Source organism: Ailuropoda melanoleuca, chromosome 2, assembly GCF_002007445.2.
Source record: "Ailuropoda melanoleuca isolate Jingjing chromosome 2, ASM200744v2, whole genome shotgun sequence".
NCBI lineage: Eukaryota > Metazoa > Chordata > Mammalia > Carnivora > Ursidae > Ailuropoda > Ailuropoda melanoleuca.
The window spans coordinates 169,149,562-169,170,115 of NC_048219.1; the positions used below are offsets into that span (position 1 = coordinate 169,149,562).

The window sequence follows — 20,554 nt, forward strand, 5'->3', positions numbered from 1 at the left end:
CACATTTCTAAGGATTTTAAAGCAGCCTTTCACTGAATGTGTTTGCTTGGGAAGCAGCGACCCATTGGTGTTGATCTTCTGCGGAAAGATCGAAGCTTGTGACACGCTGACCCTCACATCAATGGTGGTTTTCCTTTGATACCCTGATGAGATTGGTCAATGTGTCTATTCCACTCAGATCTCACAGACAAAACAGAATTCGCCCCCTCCCCCCTTCTTCTGCGGAAAGATCAAAGCTTGTGACACGCTGACCCTCACATCAATGGTGGTTTTCCTTTGATACCCTGATGAGATTGGTCAATGTGTCTATTCCACTCAGATCTCACAGACAAAACAGAATTCGCCCCCTCCCCCCTTTAAATTCATACTGGGTTTTAACTCCCTGGTGTCAGGTTTAGTTGAGGCCACTTTATAAATTCCTACCAGAAACACATAAGCAAAAAAACAAACAAAAAACCCCAGCATGTAGAATGTGTAAAGGGTCTACGTTAAAAAAAAAAAATCACTAAAAAAAAATTTCTTTTGTCTTCTCAAACCTAACTCAGAAACTGGGAAATCATAACAATGAATTCTAACTGTGCTAATTAACAATAAGAAGGAAAGGAAATATCCAAGAAAAGAGCATAGAAAATAACAAGATAATGAGGTAGAGATGGGAGGGTTTTATTTTAAGTATGCTTTCCCTCCTGCCATAGATTTGTTCCTCAAAAGTTGTTTAGAATCTGTATGTGAAGAAAGTATAAAAGTATATATTTCAGTGAGAATTTGCTTCTCAGGAGAAGCTTTCCAAAAAAGCATTTGTTCAAATGAATAATCACCTCTTAATTGATCTCTTGGAGAATTTTTATAGGTATGTTTCTTCAGTGAGGGCATGCCTGCCTTACTATGTGTACCTTCACCAAGTACTGGGACATTTTAGATCTGGAATGGAAATAGAAATCTTCTCGTCTCCATGTTATAGATAATGAAAGTGAGAGCCAGGAGATTAGGTATCCAGTCACTAGGCAAAGCAATGAGAGAACTTCTTTTAGAACCTTTTTCCTTTGTCTTAGACCAGAGCTTAATTTTACTACAATACCTTGGTTTTCCCCCTTTAAAATTTATTTTTATTAAACTTATTAAAACCATGCAGTACCTCTTGGACACAGACCAGATAAAGAGAAGGTGTAGCCATCTCTGTGTTATTGGTGGGGTTTAACCTGGGCAGCACGGCATGCGTAACTGTATAATCTCTGGGAGACAGTCCACTGGGAGATTGCTGACTTGTGGCATATTTAACAAAGTTCAGAATTATTTAAATCCAGTCCAGTCTTATCCCATGTCTATTCTGGTAACTTACTCGTGGCTTTGCAGTGTGTGTGCACAAACACCTCATAGCCAAGGTTTGGGGACTCATTATTTATGATCTAATTAATTGTATTCTTCCAAAATAACTTTTTATTTTAAAAATGGAATTATTAGACCTCAATCTTCAGAATAATGAAACACTTGATAGTTTTTCATGTAAATGATTTTTTTAATGTTTCATGATAGGATGTTGTTTCTTTATTCTATTTGCATAAAATCTGTAACTGAGAGACATTACAATGTAAATATATTTAACGTGCTTGCATGCAGACCTAAATCTCAGGAGACATAGGCCCTAAGTTTGGTTCATTCTTTGACCCTTAGTTTCACCTTGAACAAGACATTAATCCTTTTGGTTTTGGATATGTCCATGCCTAAAATTAAGATAGGAATGCCAAGAAATCATTTAGGATTGTCATGAATATGCATCTAGTTATATATGAAATATTTTGAGATCTTTGAAAGAAAGAAAATACACTCAAGACATTATTAGACTTTCTGTTAATGTCATTGAAAGAAAACAAGATCGATAAAATGAATGACAAGGTCAGCATTCATTAAGTTCGTAGCTATTACCTTGATACTCAGAGCGCTGAACCGAAAATCAGGAATCTTGGATTCTGGCTTCGTTGCTTTCGCAATCAGTAAAAATGGGTAGTCACCTCACCGTTTTGGGTCTCAGTTTTCTTAGCTATAAAACAAGTGGACTGGCTCATCAGCACCATTCTTTCCAGCGCTGAATTAACATTGTTAAGGATTTCTGAAGATCTGCGCTAGTTACTACAGGGCAGTGTTTCTCAAAGTGTGGTTCCTTGACTGGAAGCAGCAGGAACTTATTAGAGGTGCAAATTCACAGGGTTTACCCTAGATCTAGGGGATCAGAACCTCAGATGGGCCCCAATAATCTGTTTTCACAAGGCTCCAGGTGATTCTGATATATGCTAAAATTTATCTCTGTTAAAATTGTCCTTATTCTTAAGAAACTTGAAATTTAGTGCTTTTCAAGTCTCCAATTTTCTTGCCAATTTCTAGACCTATGGACACACAATCTAATATATATTTATAAATAAAAATATGAAAAATATATGAAATGAATTACGGGCATGTTAAATTGCTAGAACTGAAACCTTTTGAGGTGGTGTCTATGCAGCCGTGGTTTCCCACGGTAACGTGTTGCCCAAGGCACAAAGAGTATATATTAGGTCAAGCTTGAATAACGTGCTTGACTACCAAAATGCATGATCATTTCATACGTGTGCTTATCAAATACAACTTGTTTTTACTTAGCACAGATATTCTTGTTCTAAGATGTAAAAACAAAGATTCTGAAATTATGCCCAGAATTTTAATTTTACAATTTACATTATGTTTATGTATGAGCATCGGGCACGTAACCTGGCGTTCAAATCTTCTCTGTATAATTTTTCTATTACTCCATTCTAAAACCTCATGTGCATTTCAAAAGAAACTTGCAGTTGGCTTTTTAGAATGCAAATATTGTTATAATATGCACCTGAGCTTTGAAACATTACTCAATTGCCGTTAAAATTTCGTGGCCAAGTGGTTTCAAATGTGGCTACAGAGCACTGAGGGGGAAAACATCAAAGCCGTAGATTTTCACCTATACGGCAGAGACATCTGTTGATAACAGGACATCTATTTTAGTTCTCATCTGAGAGATGAAAAACGGAGCCCTAAGCCTGTTTTTAGTATTGTTTTAGCGCTGTGGTCGGCTCGGGGAAAAGCAATGAGAATTCGGGTAGCATTTTCTTCCAAAAAAAGTTTTATCAAGAGCGTTAAGTTTATTTGGAGACATGTAACTTAGTGAGGCTACGTGACGTGTACGCTCTCCTGTGTGAAATCAGTGACTTATACCAACTGGAATATGAGATGATAGCCTGGTGCCAACACCATGTTCCCCCGGGGAGGAGTGCCCTGCCTGGTACTGCGCCCCTTTCCTGCAGCCTTTGAGCCCTTGAAGTTGTTAGCGCTGGTGCTAACTAAATGTAAACACCTTTACTTTCCAGCTGCTGCTAATTGGTTTGGGAATATTTATGTAAGTGTTGATTTTAAGGCTAAAAATAGTGCAGTGATGTTTAAATCCAACTCATTCTGGCTGTCAGAAATGCTCCCATGATCCTGAAAAGTGTTGCTAAAAATGTTCACTTTTGAAAAATTGTAGTAATTAAACTTGTCTGTTGTGAGAGCCATATATGATATGTTCCCTGCTCTGATAAAAGAGATAAAGGACAAGCTTCTTCAAGGCCTCTGCCAGGTTGGCCAGATACCACCTCCTGCTGAACTTTATCAGAGAGCAAAGAATTGTAGTGTGGGTAAAAGGAGGAGACAAAAGAAAGTTTGAAGTTGCTCGAGATCCTCATATTCTCTGCAGTGGATCGCATCTATTTTAAGTGAACATTAAAAATAGAAATTATAATGGTTTTATTAATACAATTACGTGCGGAGCTTTCCAAACCCTCGACTTTTTTAGAGGCAAGTTTGGGGACTTGAAATCACATAATTAATATCTCTCAAGTCTAAAGTTGAAGAAGAGCATGTCTGTTCCACACCATTTGTTTATACCTCTAGCTCTTCATTGTCAGATTATTTTTGCCCCTTTACCTCCCAACTAAAAAGTCAGATTTCACAGATTGTTTTCTCAAAGTTATTTAAATAAGCTATGAGGGAGGAAAAAAAATTCATTTTTAGGTACGTGTGGTTTTGTGACTCTTCACCATGTAATTTAGTGAGGGAAGAGCCTAAGTGCCCCTAAATTATTGCTTGTCAGGTATCTTGTAATTTTTGGAAAAAGTGATTTTTATGGACCCCGTCCAGAAAGAAGTTGCTGTTGACTCTAAGTCTGAAAGCACTACACTGCTCCCGTGTTGTTGGAGTCAGTTTAGAACTGGCTTTGTGTCCTTGCAGGATGCCTTGGGCATCTGTCTGTGTGCCCCGTCTCTAGAGAATAGCAAAGAATTCTGTTATTGCAATATGTAGGAATGATTTTGGCAAGTGACGCACACTGCCCATTAGTTGAGATGATAAACTCTAGTCACTGCCCTTTTTGATAGCTGTGGCAAGGCAAAGACTTTTCATTGCTCCTTTTGAAATACTGGAACTCTTGTCTTAGACGTAGAACTCTGTGAACGTGTGTGTTCTTTTTTAAGTCTGTAGTTATGGACATGATTGCAATAAAACCATAGTCAGTTCAGAATTACCCTTGAGCAGAGTGTCACATTGCAATTGGCCCAATATTGCTTTCAAATTCTAATTGACATTTCCATATACTTAGAGGAGTAAGTATGTTGTTGACATAAATAGAACCTTTACTTAACCGTCTAACTGGAACTAGAAAAAAAAAGTTATTTTAACCTTGTAGAATGTTGATTTGAACCAGAAAGTGTGCTATTTTTTACCTTAGCAAGGGATCAACAAGAAAATTCCACTTGGAGGAGGAAGCAAAGAGGCAAAAATAGTTAACATTTTATAACATATATCCCAGTTTTTTCTTTGACACTCTGAGGATGTATATCCATGAAGAATTACAGAACCAAAAAGAATATTTATTTCAATTAATAGCCACTCTTAACTGTTCACGGATGCAAAGCCTTTATATTGTTAGGATGCTAATAGTCTCTAAATTGATGTCCGATTCGATGTGATTCTTACCAAAATCCAGCTGGCTTTTTTCTTTTTTTCCTCGCAGAACTTGATGTTCTGATTCTTAAATTTGTATGAAAATGCAAGGGACTCAGAAGAGCCAAAACAAACTTGGAAAAGAACAAATGTGGAGAATTCTCACTTCCTGATCTCAAAACTTCATACAAAACTAAATAATCAAGACCGTGTAGTGCTAGCATATGGGTACCTACGTAGATCAGTGGAATACAGTTGAGAGTCCAGAAATGAACCCTTCTATTTCTGGTCAGTGGAGTTTTGATAAGGGTGTTAAGACAACTCATTGGACAAAGATAGTCTTTATGACAAATGGCACAGTCATACTATGTACAAACACTAACTCAAAATAGTTATATGCCTAAATATAACAGCTAACATTATAAAACATTTAGAAGAATATAGGAGTAAATCTTCGTGACCTTGTATTAGGCAATGTTTTTTGATACAACACAGAAAGCACTAACAACAAAAGAAAAAAAATAAATTGAACTTCACTAAAATTAAGAATTTTTGTGCTTCAAAGGGCACATGGAGAAATTTCAAGAAGTTTCTCCCACAGAAAGGGAGGAAATATTTGCAAATCGTGTGTCTAAGGAATCTGTATACAGAATATTTAAGGAACTCATACAATTCAACAATAAAAAAAAACAAATAATTAGATATTTCTTCAAAGAAGATCTACAAATGTCCAATAATCACATGAGAAGATCCTCAGCATCGTTAGTCATTCGAGAAATGCAAATCCTTAGTCATTGGGGACATGCGAATGAAAATCTCTTCACACACACCATGATGGCTAAAATTTAAAAAAAGGAAAATTAAGAATGCAATAATGCGAGGATTCAGAGAAATTGGTACCTTCATATATTGCTGATGGGAATGTAAAATCGTGCAACACTTTGGAAATATTATAGCAGTTCCTCAAAATGTTATACAGAGTTCCCATATGGCCCACCAATTCCACCCCTAGGTAGATATCAGAGAGGAATGAAAACATATGCCCGCAAGACCTTGTCCTTCTTAGCAGCATTTGTCTCACAATTGAACATTAATTCAAATGTTCATAGCAACATTATTTATAATTAGAAAAAGTGGGAAAAACCCAAATGCCCATCAAGTGATGAATAAGTAAACAAAATGTGGTCTACCCATATGAGGGAATATTATTTAGCCATAAAATTCAGTGAACTGCTGATACATACTACAACATGAATGAGCCTTGAGAACCTCATGCTCAGTGATAACAGCCACTATCTTATGATTCCATTTGTATAAAATCTCCACAAAACGTAAATTCTTAGATACAAAAAGTAAATCAATGATTGCTGGCAGTGGTGGGGGAGTGGGGAGGGTGGGCAGACAGAATGGGAATGATGGCTAATGGGTGTGGGGGTCTCCTTTTGGGAATTTGAAATTGTTCTAAAATTACTGGTGATTCCAAAATTCTGTGGATAAGTTAAAATTGAATTGTACTTTTTAAAAGGGTAAATTTAATGTTATATGAATTATATCATAATACAATTTTTTAAGAAAAAAAAAATAGTGGGTCTTAAAACCCCAGTCCTGCCTGTCGATGACTGAAGCTGCTGCCTTGTTGACATCTTGAGATGTTACCACCTTGTGAGAGATTCTACCCCAGAAGTCGCCCGTCTAAGCCACTTCTAAATATTTGACTCACAAAAACTCTGAGAGACAATAGGATTTTTAATCCATTTACTTTGGGGGTAATTTATTACACAGCATTAGGAAACTAATACAGTGCTGTTTTGCTCATGCATTCATTAACATTCACTAAATGAGCTCTGTGTGTTGGGTACTTAAGAGAGGACCAGACATGCCCTTACCCTTCCTAGAACTCTCGCTTGTATAAGACAGGGAAGAAAGTGCAAATGTTCTGACATGTGCAGTAGTCACGAGTTCAAGTATTTTGTTAAATTATCTACCTAAGTATTTTTGTAAGCTGCCCAACCCTGTCTCTTTTCTCTGTAAGCCTAGATCAAGCCCTTCATAATAGTAGGAATGTTTGAAAGCTTTCAAAGACATTCATCTTATAAGATTTGGTGCCTTAAACTAAAACGTGTTCTTTGACCTTTTAGATTTTCTTCCCTTTCTTTATCCCACTGAAAGGGCACAAACAAATTTTTTAAAAAAGAAATCTAGTGTAGACCAAGTCCTTCACAAAACCCAGAACCCCTATGTGAAATGTTGCTACTCTGTCTAAAAGTGAAACACATTATTTTAATCATTTCACACTGACAGACTGCTTGAACTGTGACTCCACACCTTGTTTTCTTCAAGATATTAGCCTAATTCCTTTATGCCCAAACTCTTAACTGATATACTGTCTTTTTTGGTTGTTGCGATCATGCTTTCAGATCCATGAATGCTCTGTTTACAGGTGTGGCGGTTGACAGTGGGTGTTTAATTTGTTGACTCTGTGAAACCTGAGTCCACAAGTAACATGGTTTATGACTCTGCTTCTGAAGAGTGGTGTCTATCTGCAGAATCCCTCTGTTCAAGTGCAGTTCCAAAGCCTAACAGAAATCTAATGCCTTACAAATGAGATTCTAAATCAAGCTTGCTTTTAGAATCCATTCTCTCTATGTAACATCCAGCTCAATGCGGCCACTGTGTTGGAGTGCTTGCCTCCTTTGGCCCTCTTACCTCTCTGCAGTGGAAGAGTGTTTACCATTTTAGAAATTAAATGGTTAATTTTAGTTTCCCTCTGCTAAAGATCATTCTCAGAATGAAAGTCTTATGACAGAGTAAGAACTCCAGAGTTCTTTTCCTGCCGTAGTCCTGTTATATTTTTGACAGAAGTGACCTTGCCAGGCAACTTTTTTTCATGGATTTTGCTTTCTTTATGTTTTTAGTGTCACCAGGGGGTGCAAGCAAGTACAGTACATTAAAGCTAATACATCACCACCTGTCAGTGGCACCTTCCCTTTGGTCCCCCCTTTCCTTGCTGATTTAAAACAGTCAGTCCCAAAAGCTTATGGTTGAGTAGCAGGAAGCTAAATGATGTATTCCAAAGCTCTTAACATATTGCCTTGTGTAAATGGCCCATTTGAGTATTTCAGAAACCAAACAGGAGAGAAGAGAACATTGAAAGCACTGAAAAGATTAACACCTGTTTCCAGTCTTCAAAGAAATTGGAGCATACTATAAATATCGAGAGTAAAACCACTTGCTGTCTCACGTTGAGACATCTTATTCAAATTTTCAGTTCTATATGCATAGCATCCACATGCTGATGGGTTTGTTTGACTACAGGATTCCACACAGAACTTAGAAGATGGAGAAGTTATGAATGGTGTACAGACAGAACCACTGACATCGCCGAAAACCAAGGATGCATTGAGGTATTCTCTTTATGTGAATAAGACTATTTTAGTTATTACAGGGTAATGTTTCTTTAATAGTTTGTAGTTGTTTTTATTTTATAGGGAAGGTCAGGGTAGGTAGAAGAATAGAGTGAAACCTGTCCCAATTGTAAAATTAATTAGTCACTCTTTTATTTTCTTTTATGATAGAAGAACTTCCTGACAAACATATATAAATGAGCCTCCAAGTCTTTCAACTCTTCTGCAACCTGGATTTCTTAATTGCTTTTTTTCTCTTTGAACAACCGTTTAAAGTGAATTTTCAGAGTTCATTGTGGTTGAGTGCTGTACTTTGACATTAGCGCTTTGAATATCGCTCTGCCTTCTGTTTTAACCATTTTGCAGTATTTTTTACTCAATATATATAAAATGAATCCAGTCTATTACCTAGGATATTTCATGGTTTTAATGTAAGTAACTCATTATATGCAGTCATTTGCTCCCATTTTCCCCAATTCTTACTCCATTCTGTTCTAATTTCCAGTTCCGCCTTAGCTACCACAGGTTCAGTTCCTAGTTTTGCTGCTTGCTGGTTCAATGAGCTTAGGCAAGTTATTCGTCTTTCTTTGCCTTAGTTTCTGGTCTGTAAAGCAGAAATAATATTAAACCCTTCTTCAGAGGATTGGTGTGAAGATTAAATGAATTCATGTATGTAAAGCACTTCGAACAGTGCCTGGGCCAGAGTAAGCCATGGGGAGAGTTGCTGCTGTTGGCCACCACCACGATGGTAATGATGGTGATGATACTACCACCACCACCACCACTCTTACCATCATTTTTTCGAAGTTGCTTCAAATTTTGCACTAGGAAAGTAATTCTATGTTTCATAGATTTCTGGCTTCAGCACTCAGAGGTGACGTTTCTAAGGTTGATGGTCCATTCATTGATTCACTCAACATTTCTTTTGATTTGGTGCAATTACTAGTCATTGCCAAGCATTTTGCATGGAATTAGCTTTTTTAAAAAAATGTGGTCATCCTTTATCACATTGATTTACTGTGTGGACTTCCCTCACACGATTTATAGCCACATGACATGTGTATACATGTATAATTTTTGCAAGAGTTTTATCATCACATTTAATGGGCTAACAAATTGCAATTCAGAGCAATTAAGTAACTTGTAAAGAACCAATCTGCATCCACTACTCTTGTCTCCAAATCCTTCGACTCCCGTGTTTCCTGTTGTGTACACCTTCCCTTATTCCTTGGTGTTTGATTTCATGCTAAGGAACTTCACGTGGTGAGCACCAGTTTGGAGAAATCAGCTGAAATCAGGTTGGGGCCAAGTTCAGAAAGTAGAGTAAGTGTGGACTCCCAGCACTTGCAAGCTCTCAGGTACGGGGAGGATGAGAAGGGTCTTCACAGTATGGCATGCACAGCTAGCAGCAGGAAGCTTGGTGATCACAATTCCAGGAAAACACTTGGGTTCTAGCTGGCACGGGGTGATGAAGAAACAAAGGAAGAGGAATTAGGAAGCCACTTAGAGCTGAGTTACGTGGCAATCATTCTCCTGGGGCAAGGAGGGCGTGCTATCCCACCGAAGTTGGCCCAAGAATAGCACTTAGGACTCACTTCGATGTAGGTGGCATAGAAGCTCAGCAGATTATTTCCAGGGTCCATCTCAAAATGTTTTGAACCTATTCCTATATTTAAATCCCCATAATCATTGCTCAAGCCTGCATTACCGCTCAGACTATTGTAGTAACCTACTGTCTCTTCTCTTGAATACCAATCTCATTATCCTAATTGATCTCATGTATCACTCACTGCTAGATACAAATTTCTTAAACCACAGCATTCAACAAACCATTCCTTCATTCCAATTGAATTTTGTTAAATCCTGGGTTTGAACACTACCTGTGTAACCTTAGACTAATTATTTAACCTCTTTAAATTTTTTAGTATGGAAAATGGGTATCATGATCACACAGATTATTGTGAAGATTAAATGCGATTTATCACAGGTAGATGTGCTTAGCACAATACTAAATGAGCGGTTGGATAATTATTAGTTGCTACTGCAGTTGTGATTAGCACACACACCACAGTTTATTCTGTCATTCTGCCATATAAGACTATGAATCCTCTGAAGGATTCCCGACATGTCATATGGGTCTTGGAACATACTAGCAGCATATTTGATCAGGGAATGGTTAAAACGCATTGCTCCATAAATCATAAGCATACCTATTAGCTGCTTACCCAGTATTAACACATTTTTATTTAAAGAAAAATAACCATAAGAGGGGGTTCTCCGAATATTCTTACAATATGCATCTCTTATGAAGCGCTTATGCAGCACTGCTCAATTTACCTTGATCTTAAGACGATGAAGCAAGAGGTTTCTATTGGGTGTTTTTTTTATTTTTATTTTTTAACTACACTTTAAGCTTTTCTTTCTCTTTCTTTCTTTCTTTCTTTCTTTCTTTCTTTCTTTCTTTCTTCCTTTCTTTCTTTCTTTCTTTCTTTTCCTTCCTTCCTTCCTTCCTTCCTTCCTTCCTTCCTTCCTTCCTTCCTTTTTTCCTTTCCTTTCCTTTCTTTCTTGAAAGGGGGTAGGGCAACGGGAGGGGTAGAGGGAGAGAGATAATCTTAAGGAGGCTCCATCCCAGCATGGAGCCCCATGAGGGGCTTGATCTCACAACCCTGAGATCATGACTTAAGCTGAAATCAAGACTTAGACGCTTAACTGACTGAGTCACCTAGTCACTCTAAAGCTTCTATTTCAACAGCAAGCAATACATGCAAAAGACCTTCACCTCATCCCCAAGTTCAACTTCATTCCTGACCTCAGCCTATTCCTTGACACGTCTCCAAATTAGCCTCCTCCAGTCTTACCTCTTCTCCCACGCTTAAAATGGCCATGAAGTTTTATCCTTTTTTGCCTTTGATATCCATTCATTTAGTAAACTACTGGGAGAATCCATGTCAAAAAAAAAAAAAAAATCCCTTAAACCTTTCCCCAGGTATTCATGCTTTATTCCTGTAATTATTGCTGTAGCCCTATTACCTCTCCAATTATTGCAATAATTTACTAATTCCTGTCTCAGGGATCAGTCTCTATCTTGTCTTAGTCTTTTCTAATCGACCCCAGCTATCACTGCCAGATAAATATTTCTAAACCGCAGCATTTATCACCCCACTCCTTAGTGCCAACACCTTTAATGACTCCATTTTCTACAAAAACTAAGTGTGCTTTTTTTTTTCCTGCGTGGAATTTGACGTATCACTCTGAGATTTGATCTCAAGCTGATGGTTCAACCTACTCTTCGAAATACCTCCCCATCTTTCCCTTCCTTTCTCCCTGCTCACTAGCTTCTTTAATATCACAGCCATTCTCTGTACCCCCAAACCATCCTGGTTCAGTGTCTCGGTGCAGACTGTGTTCTTTTCTCCGCATGACCCCTTGCCTACTTTTTCTGATTGAAGATCCATTTGCCCTTCTCACTTCCATCTAAAATCCTCCTTCAGGAAGATTTTCCTGATCCCAGCTTTCCTTCCTGATCCTGTACTCATTTCCTCTGAGCCTCATCAGGAAGTGCCTCGACTTTGAAACTCGTGAAAGTAGCTTAACACTCCTGCTCTAGAATACAATAAATTCCAGTGTGAGTCCTGACTCTACCTTGGAGAAATGGTGTGAGGTTTGACAAATTATTTTACCTTTCTAGGCATCAGTTTACTTATCTGTAAAATGGGTCTGATATGTTTTACTTTATACTTCTGGTAAGAGTACATGGTATAGTGCTAGAAGGCTATTAACACCCTGCCTCCCAAATAATAGCTTATAATCGTTGAAAATATACTATAGTTACTACTACCATTCCATCGCTTTGTATTATTCTCTGTTACCTGTCTTAACCTGCCCCCTAGATTGTGAACTCCTCAGACATTGGCCTCTGTGTTTTCCTTGCAGAACTTCCTCATTGGAACTACTCAATTAATACACACTGAATTCAGGTACATTAAGTGACTCCTACCACCATCAACAACAAAATTTTTGTTAGGTTTTTACTCAGTATATTTGCATCCACAAAACATCACAATCAGGCATATTTCCATGCCATCAACAGACTCTCCTGGGAGGTCTCTCGTCGGTCCGTCTCTCACACTGTTCTATATGACAGACCTGCGCATTAGTGCCTGAAGAGCCCGGGCTAACACCTTCTATCCATCTATGACCCATCGTCTGCTCTCTGGCAACAGTCTCATCATGAAGAAAACATGTTCCTCAACCCTACAGTACTTGACGATATTTTTTAAAGTCTCACTGAGGAAATCGGTTGAGAAAAAAATGGAAAGTCTGAGATAATTTCCTTTTAATACATAAACTCTTTCCCTCAAAAAGTTCTAATAATCATCCTAATAGCTGATAGTTATCGAACCTTGTATACACCAGATACTGTGTGTATGATGGACATGTTATGTCCTCTAATTGTTTTTAAACCAACAGTTCTATTAGGAATTTATCTTAATTTCTCCATTGTCCAAATAAGGAAACTAATACTTTTGGTCTTCGTTTAAATGATTTACTCAGATATCTGACTCAAAGCCACCGCTAAGATACGCTGTCTCTCTAATTTCCTAAGTTAATCATGATTTTCTTCCGAAACAAGAGATGCCCCCCAACCTGCCCTGAGCCCTGTCTGTCCCTTAACCTGAATGAGTAGCCTGTGACCGAGTTTGATAATCTCAATGTTAAAACTGCTGTTCGTTTGCCTCATGTGAGGAATTGGACCTGGAGCCGTCTGCCGCGCTTATATTCTGTCCCTCAGGCTTCATGTGTTTTTTTCTGAATGGAGCCAAATGCAGCCCCTGGCCATAGAGTTTCTATAGAGTCGCTGTTCAGGACAGGCTCGCTTTTAACCTTTTATTCTGTACCTTCACCCCGAGTTTTGTCCTAAAATCTTAGGTAGGTAGCAGCTGGTCCCGGGAATTATTTGAATCAGCGTTGTCAGTTGAATCTTAGGACATTTAGCTTGATTAATACTGTTGGACCTAATGTTCTGTGATTGTCCACTTTGGTTTTCGTTGTATAAAAGTCAGCTGTTTTGATCTTAGTGAAACTTTCGGCTTTTCTTTGTGTAATTAAAGTATTTCCCCTTTACCCTGCATTTCATTTTTTGTCTGTTTTTCACAAGTAGCTGCCGATCCCTTTTTCTTTCCACTGTTAGAATATCCTCTCCACCTCATTCTCTAAATTTTCCATTCTCAGTCTGCCTCCAAAACATAAATTAATGTGTACATATCCTGCTCACTGGTCCCTGAACCCTACTCTGCACTTGGACTAAACAAATGGCATTAATAGTGTATTTCCACATCTTAGTAAAATCTCACTTTATGAGATAAGTATTTAAATAATTGTGTCCAGCCCTACTTGCTGTGTTTATCTTTCACAAAGGGTATATATACAGAGATTTCTACAGAATTCCATCGGGTATATGGAATGCAAATGTCCCCCCCTCCTTTGAAATTAAGTAAAAATACACAGTCTATGAGGCTTCCTTTTTCAAAAGCTTTTCTTTCCATCTCATAATAATGGATAAAATTTTAAGAAGAGCATGGTAAAACATAGTCTGTATAAAATTTGTAATATTTGTCTATATTAAATAGATTTAATTCTCTATAACTGCTTACATATTACAATCTACAAAATCAAAATCTTTTATGCTTTTTTTCTGGGATAATATTTTTATGATAGTCATTTAGCATTCACCACCTGTCTTTCTAGCCAAAGAATATGTATAAAGATAGCATAAGAGTTTATTCTGAGGTCTCAAAAAAGAGAATCTTATAAAGTATAAATAAACCTTTAAACTCCATCCCCAAAAAATGGTTGTAGTGATTTGAAACAAGATAGATTGGTGTAACAAATTTTAAGATTTACTTTATTAAGTGAGTGTGAAAATAAGAGATTGGTGGTTCCTAAAGAGTATGTATCAGTATAATCCATAGAATTTATTATGTTTTACAGGAAAGGTTTTGAGTTGGGTAAGAAAATATTTGCAAAATAGACCCCCAAAAAAATTCCATAAAGCCATCCCCAAAATTCTTAAGCTGAAATCTTGAACTCTGTACTAAACCCTTATATTCCAAAGCCTCTGTATAATACATATGAGTGTTATCTATCAGCATGTGGATATTTAATACACTTATTAGGAAAGTTTTGTGTTATGCTGTAAGTACAAAACTATAAAAATACATTATAAAGGTAGAGATAATAAAGTTTTAATGATTAAACAAGATTTTCATCTTTGTTTTTAGAAGTCTTTCAAACAGTACTGTAACTAGAATGTTAATGCTTTGGGTTTAGTCTTTCTCAAATACCTATGAATGCACTATAAATCTGTTATTATATGAAAATGATTACTTTTTATACACAACTTTTCCTGCCCATCAGGCAGTTTATATTCAGGTTGTATAATGCATACCTATATGTAGTATTTCATATATATATATAAATATATATATTCATATAATATTTGTATTCTCACACAGAAAGTATCAAGAAGAATCTATTTCATCCCATGATATTATCATTCTAAGATTTGTTTTATTTCTGACTTTTACCCCAGGCCTCTGATATAACCTGCTTGACTGAACAAGTTTTAAATATATCAGCAATATCTGAGCAAAACTCATTTGAAATTTATTATCAGGTTTGAAATTCCATCATAGTCCACAAATGTTAGAAACTGACATGCTCTTTTTTACAGTTCTTAATGACAATAAGTTTGCAATGAAAACACATTAAAAGTAAGCCTCGTCCACAGATGAGAATATCTTTAATGTATTTATTTTAGATTTCTGATAATTCAGAGAGTACTACATGCAGAGTGAATTCATCAGGCATTTTGCTTTCTTATGCTGTTCTCAACTTTCTAGTAAGGAGCCAAAATTTCACCGTTTTCAATTTGGAACAGAAAAGCATTTGTAGCAGCTGTAGCTCTTAATTTGACATCTAGTTTCAGGTCATTGTCATGTAAATAGGAAACAATAGAGACCTGCTTACAATTTCCATAACAGGGATGCTTGCTTCAACTTTATCATTTTTCCTCTGGCAATTTTATTTTCTCTCTGTGGGATTAAAGGAGCCAATAATTGTTCACGGTTATTATTTTTCATCTTTATAAAAACTTGTTAGTTCCACTCTTTATTACTCAAAGTTTCCCAATATCTTATATATTTCAGTCATACACACTATCCATTAATGTTTCTAGCTCATCCTTTCTTTAATCTGGAGTAGGTTAGGCGGGTCAGGCTTTCTATTTCTTTCTGTAATACATTTTCTCCAGGCTTTACAACTTCTTTTTCTAGCTCTAAAAAAAAATAGGAGGTGAAAATTTAGAATTGTTCCATTGAATACATCTGATGCCTTATTGAAAGGCAAGTCTATGTTCTGATTTCTAATGCTCCGAACATGCCCATATGTGTTACCAACTGTGGCTTCACTGTTGTAAAATGTAACTCTGTGCTTTTTCTAATAACTACATATTTTATTTCAATTTTCCTGTCCTGCAAGGGAAGCCTACTTTATGCTTAAGCATAGATAAGCTTCGTTCCATGTATTTTATCATCTGCACAGTAATTGTCAGGTGTGTCTCAATGGGGAGAAATTTCATTTTTGTGTATATCCTTTTAAATATGTTGATTTATGCAGATTAAGTTTAGTAGGACGTTATTTTTGTGGGTCATTATTTCCACTTGTTTCCCTCCTAGGGAAAAAAAATAAGAAATCAGTCTTTTAAACATTTTATTTCCTGGATCTTATGAACATACCAGCAAATCATGTACTCATTTGATTTCATCTCTGCCATTGAATTTACAGTAGTTGATATAATCTTAAGGTTTTTTGTTTTGTTTTGCTTTTTAATGTGCTGCTTTCTCTCTCTCTCTCTCTCTCTCTCTTTTTTTTTTTTAAGTAGAGACTTACCTTAAGTAGAGACTGCATTTACTAAAGTTACTTTTTTCTGCCACAGTGATATGACAAGAACAGTGGAGATTTCTGGGGAAGGAGGCCCCTTGGGAATACATGTAGTACCCTTCTTTTCATCTCTGAGTGGAAGGTAAGATTTTTTTATATATCAGACGCTCATGCTAACGAAAAACTTGACTTCAGCTCATTTTCCCAAACATGTTTCAGAAGAGGATTCAATGTGTATCTCTGTTATTCAGACAGACACCTCAATATATACTTCTTTCTGTTGGCCACTTGAGTGTTAGAAACAAAGTCATTTACTTCTAAGATACAGTGGAAAAGCAAAAGTATCGATCACAATTTCTGCATTTACAGTTACTTATGAAGTATTTTCTTATTTAAAAAAAGATTTATTCATTTATTTGAGAAAGAGAACAAGCAGGGTGGTGGGGAGGAGGAGAAAGAGGACACAGACCCCCATTGAGTGGGAACCAAGACCTGGGGCTCGATCTCATGACCCTGAGATCATGATCTGAGCCAAAATCAAGAGTTGGATACTTAACTGACTGAGCCACCCAGGCACCCCTGAAATATTTCTTAAAGTGTTCTTGTCAGTGACATGTTGTAAACAGAATTCTTGAGAAGGATTTTAACATACTGTTAGACAAATACTACAACTTAATTTTTTGATGTTCCAAAATACACTTCAAAAAGTGAATATAGTAATCCCAATGGATATTTCCTGATTCTGCTCAGGTATATGGGACTTAGGATAATAAATATTCTGGCACTAAAACAGCTGTATCAGAAGCTATGTTTTCGTGATTTTAACTATAATAGTAAAATAAAATGCATTGTGCTTTTTTTCTGAAATAAAGTGTAATCAATTAAAAACAGTATACCACCTCCTTTTGAAATTTTAAAGACATTTTATTGCTAAATCCACAGTGGCAAATGGTAATTTAGATGTCAACATTTCTTGAAATTCATGTTCACCTACCTGAATATAAAACTTGTTTTACTGTTGGAAATTAAAGTGTGTGCCTGAGAGTTAATATTAGTCCTATTATAACAACTTTACAAAACTAGTATTGGATATTGTGTCACTGTTCAATAAGATGATTGCCCTTAGCACTAGATTGATACGGACAAGGACTATCTTAAAAGAAAGGGCTTTTCTTAAAATCAGTTTCTCACTCATGATATGATTTTAATTAGTTTGCTAAATTAATTTTTCTTATATTAAACACATCACTGAAAATTGCAGGCAGAATGCCTTATTTTAGCTTAAGAGTGCAAAGTCCAGAAAAGTCCACTGTTTTTGTTTTTTTTCCCCCCCAAGGTCACACAAAATCCAGATCCAATCCCCCTTATTCCATTGCTCTTTCTAGAGCAAAAATTTCCCAAAGGTTCTATAGTATTAATTTACTGGTTCAGAATATTTATTCAATTCAGTCTGCCACATAGCGGGAAGAGCAGTTTAGTCATGATATTTTGGTTGGCATCATTTTCAGCAGGTAGCCATCTGCTACCTGTAATTGCAAAGTCATCACCTTTTTTTGCAAATAACATCTGATGCCAAGCTCTTGCTGGAATGAATGTTCTCTAAAAAGAAATGGACCAAAAAGCCAGTGGCTCTTATTGTTTCATTTCCTGTATGTGTTAATAAGCGTGTTTATAAATGTTATGGGTTATGGCACAGGACAAGTGAGGTTGTTTTTGATAGACAGAAAGAGTATTTACCCAGTTGTCATGAGAAATTCTAATGGCTTTTGGCAGAAGTGTACTGATAGAGCTTTGTGAAATACCAGAGCAGTTAAATTACCAGGCCCTTTAGTTTAATGAAGCCAGAATAGAATACAAGATCATCCCAATTTCCAAAACACGAGGAAATGTACAATGTGACAGTCGCCATACTTCATTTTCAATAGTTCGGAAAACAAGTTGACCCTGTAGACCAGAAATCACCTTCTCTTACATCAAACGAGAGAAACACACTAAAATGTATGGATTTCTTCCCTTTTCCTTCCTGGTTCTGATTTCTAGCAGAAGGCTTAAAGAATAGAAAAAATGTTAGACTTGGATTCAGAACAATTGGATTTGAATCTCAGTGTTCTCTTTTATAACTTTGAGCAAGTCTCCTAAACTTGCCTCTTGTGAATACCTACTTCACATCAAGGTTGTGGGGATTAAATGACATTAAAATGTGAAAACTCCTTGTAAAGCACACAACATATGAATGTGTAAATTATCAGTATTATTAATATTATGGCTAAACCAAAAAGCCTGGCTCAGAAATGAACTTTTATAAGTTCATGGTCAACTGTTCAGTAACTTGATGAAATAGTTGTATAATTTTTTTTTGCTATCCATTAGTATTATAGAAAGGAAATTTAATTAAAAAACATAAAAATAATATGGAAGTAGAGACATGAGCCAATAAAAGTTAAGAAGTAATGAGTACAGGCTGAAACAGCACACTTAACTCAACCCATGTGTTTAGATGCAACTGAGTATAGAGTGTGTCAGACAAGTGTCTGACTTCATAACGCCATATGGTTTCAGTGTGTGAGCACGGGGGCTTGGAACGGGGGGTGAGTTAAGGTCATAGTGGTATACTTAGTTCTTAATTTCCTTCCGTTTATTGGTTTGTGCCATTATTTTAAATTAGAATTTACATTTAATTCTTTACTAAGGCTACTGTAATTGACTTTGCCTCCAATTTCTTTCTTTATATATATATATTTTTTTTTTCTTTTAGAAAAATACTGCCACACCTGTTGTTGACTAGGAAATGTAATCTCAGAACACCCTGAGTGCAATATAGTGGCTGCTGTACAAGATAAGGCCTCAGTGGATTCATTAGGCACGACAGCATAGGGTGTTAAATGCCACTTGTATGGAGGCCCCTTGGCTTGTACAGTAAGAAACAAAACAAATACACAAAAACCTGAGTTCCTGCAAGTAAAAAGCAATTTTATTTCATTGACTTAAAAAAAATTAAGGTACTTTTATTTTAGAATTAAAAGAATGAAATCTAATTGTTTTTCAATGAAGATAGCATAATGCACCTTAGTTTCCTAGTAAAGACAGCTAAATATGACAGAGAAGAAGGAAGGGATGGATGACGAATGACACGTGCTGTAAGGAGAGATGTTTAGATAAAAAAGTGAAGCTGGTAGAATGGCCAAGGCCTGGGATGCAGTGGGAAGAGCAGAAGGGGGCAAGGAGTGGGTGGGTTAGTGTCTACGTGATTATAAGAAGAAAAAGATGCAGTCGTCACTCCTCTTATTCTATGGGGCAGTGGGTTTCAGCCTCCTTTATCACTGCTCATTAATGCAAATAACTGGTTCCTCTGAGCCAATAATTCCTCAACAGCATTAATCTTCAAGTCCTGAGAGCCTTGGTCCCAGATGAGACCACAACCACAGCCCACCAGTCTGGGGGCAGAGAGGATAATGAGAGATTCTTTTCTGAGCCTTCTCATACTGGTCTGGATGAAATCAAACTGGAGAGAATCCATCCCTTCTATGGTATAGAGAAGGCAGGAGCAGTTTGTTGCCAGGGACCAAACTAATAAAATCAGTCAGTTTTACATTTTACCAAAATTACGTCTGACACATGGGTTTTACAGTTGAGCTTATTCTGTCAATAAATTTTTCATGGAAAGTTAGGTTATTTAGATCAGTGAGGTTCACATAGCATACTCCAGCTGTAGTATGCCAGCTAAATTGCAACGCAGTGGCCTGAAAGAATTAATTCATCTCCCAAAATGTGAAATTAAATCCTAGGGAGTAACATTACATGACTGATGATGTACTGAATTAAATTAAAGGAAGACTTGAATGCTTGTTAAAAAAATATCGCTTACATCAACTAGTTTATAACCACATGTGAGCCTCCTAGTGGGTCATGTTATTGTGAATCCACCATAACAAAAAAATCCAAAATGTGAACTATTAGAGAGTTGTTTAATTTAGGAAAGAAACACTATTTTGTTCTATTTCTTCTTTTTCCTCCTCTTCTTCTTCTTTTGCACGTCAAATAGTTCAATTTTCAATATTACGTTATGAGATTAAGGTAGGACTGGTATCTCAAAAATATTAATTTGAATCTCAGATCCTTTATCAAATAGTAACTTTGGCCCCTTTTCTCTTCCACACAGAATATGATCAATGTGCTAACCTCTTAGAGGAAAGGCAGGGGAACACTGCCCCACACACCTGTGCCTC

The 20,554-nt window shown here is 36.6% G+C and overlaps 1 protein-coding gene across 1 annotated transcript in view; it reads left to right on the forward strand.

The window, feature by feature from the left end:
- The window catches only part of PARD3B (par-3 family cell polarity regulator beta), a 1,011,045-nt gene that overhangs the window by 510,709 nt on the left and 479,782 nt on the right, over positions 1-20,554 (forward strand). The window contains exons 5-6 of the mRNA XM_034655034.1: positions 8,299-8,387; positions 16,384-16,470. Of these exons, the coding sequence (XP_034510925.1) occupies positions 8,299-8,387; positions 16,384-16,470 (176 nt within the window). The remainder of the gene's footprint in view (positions 1-8,298; positions 8,388-16,383; positions 16,471-20,554) is intronic.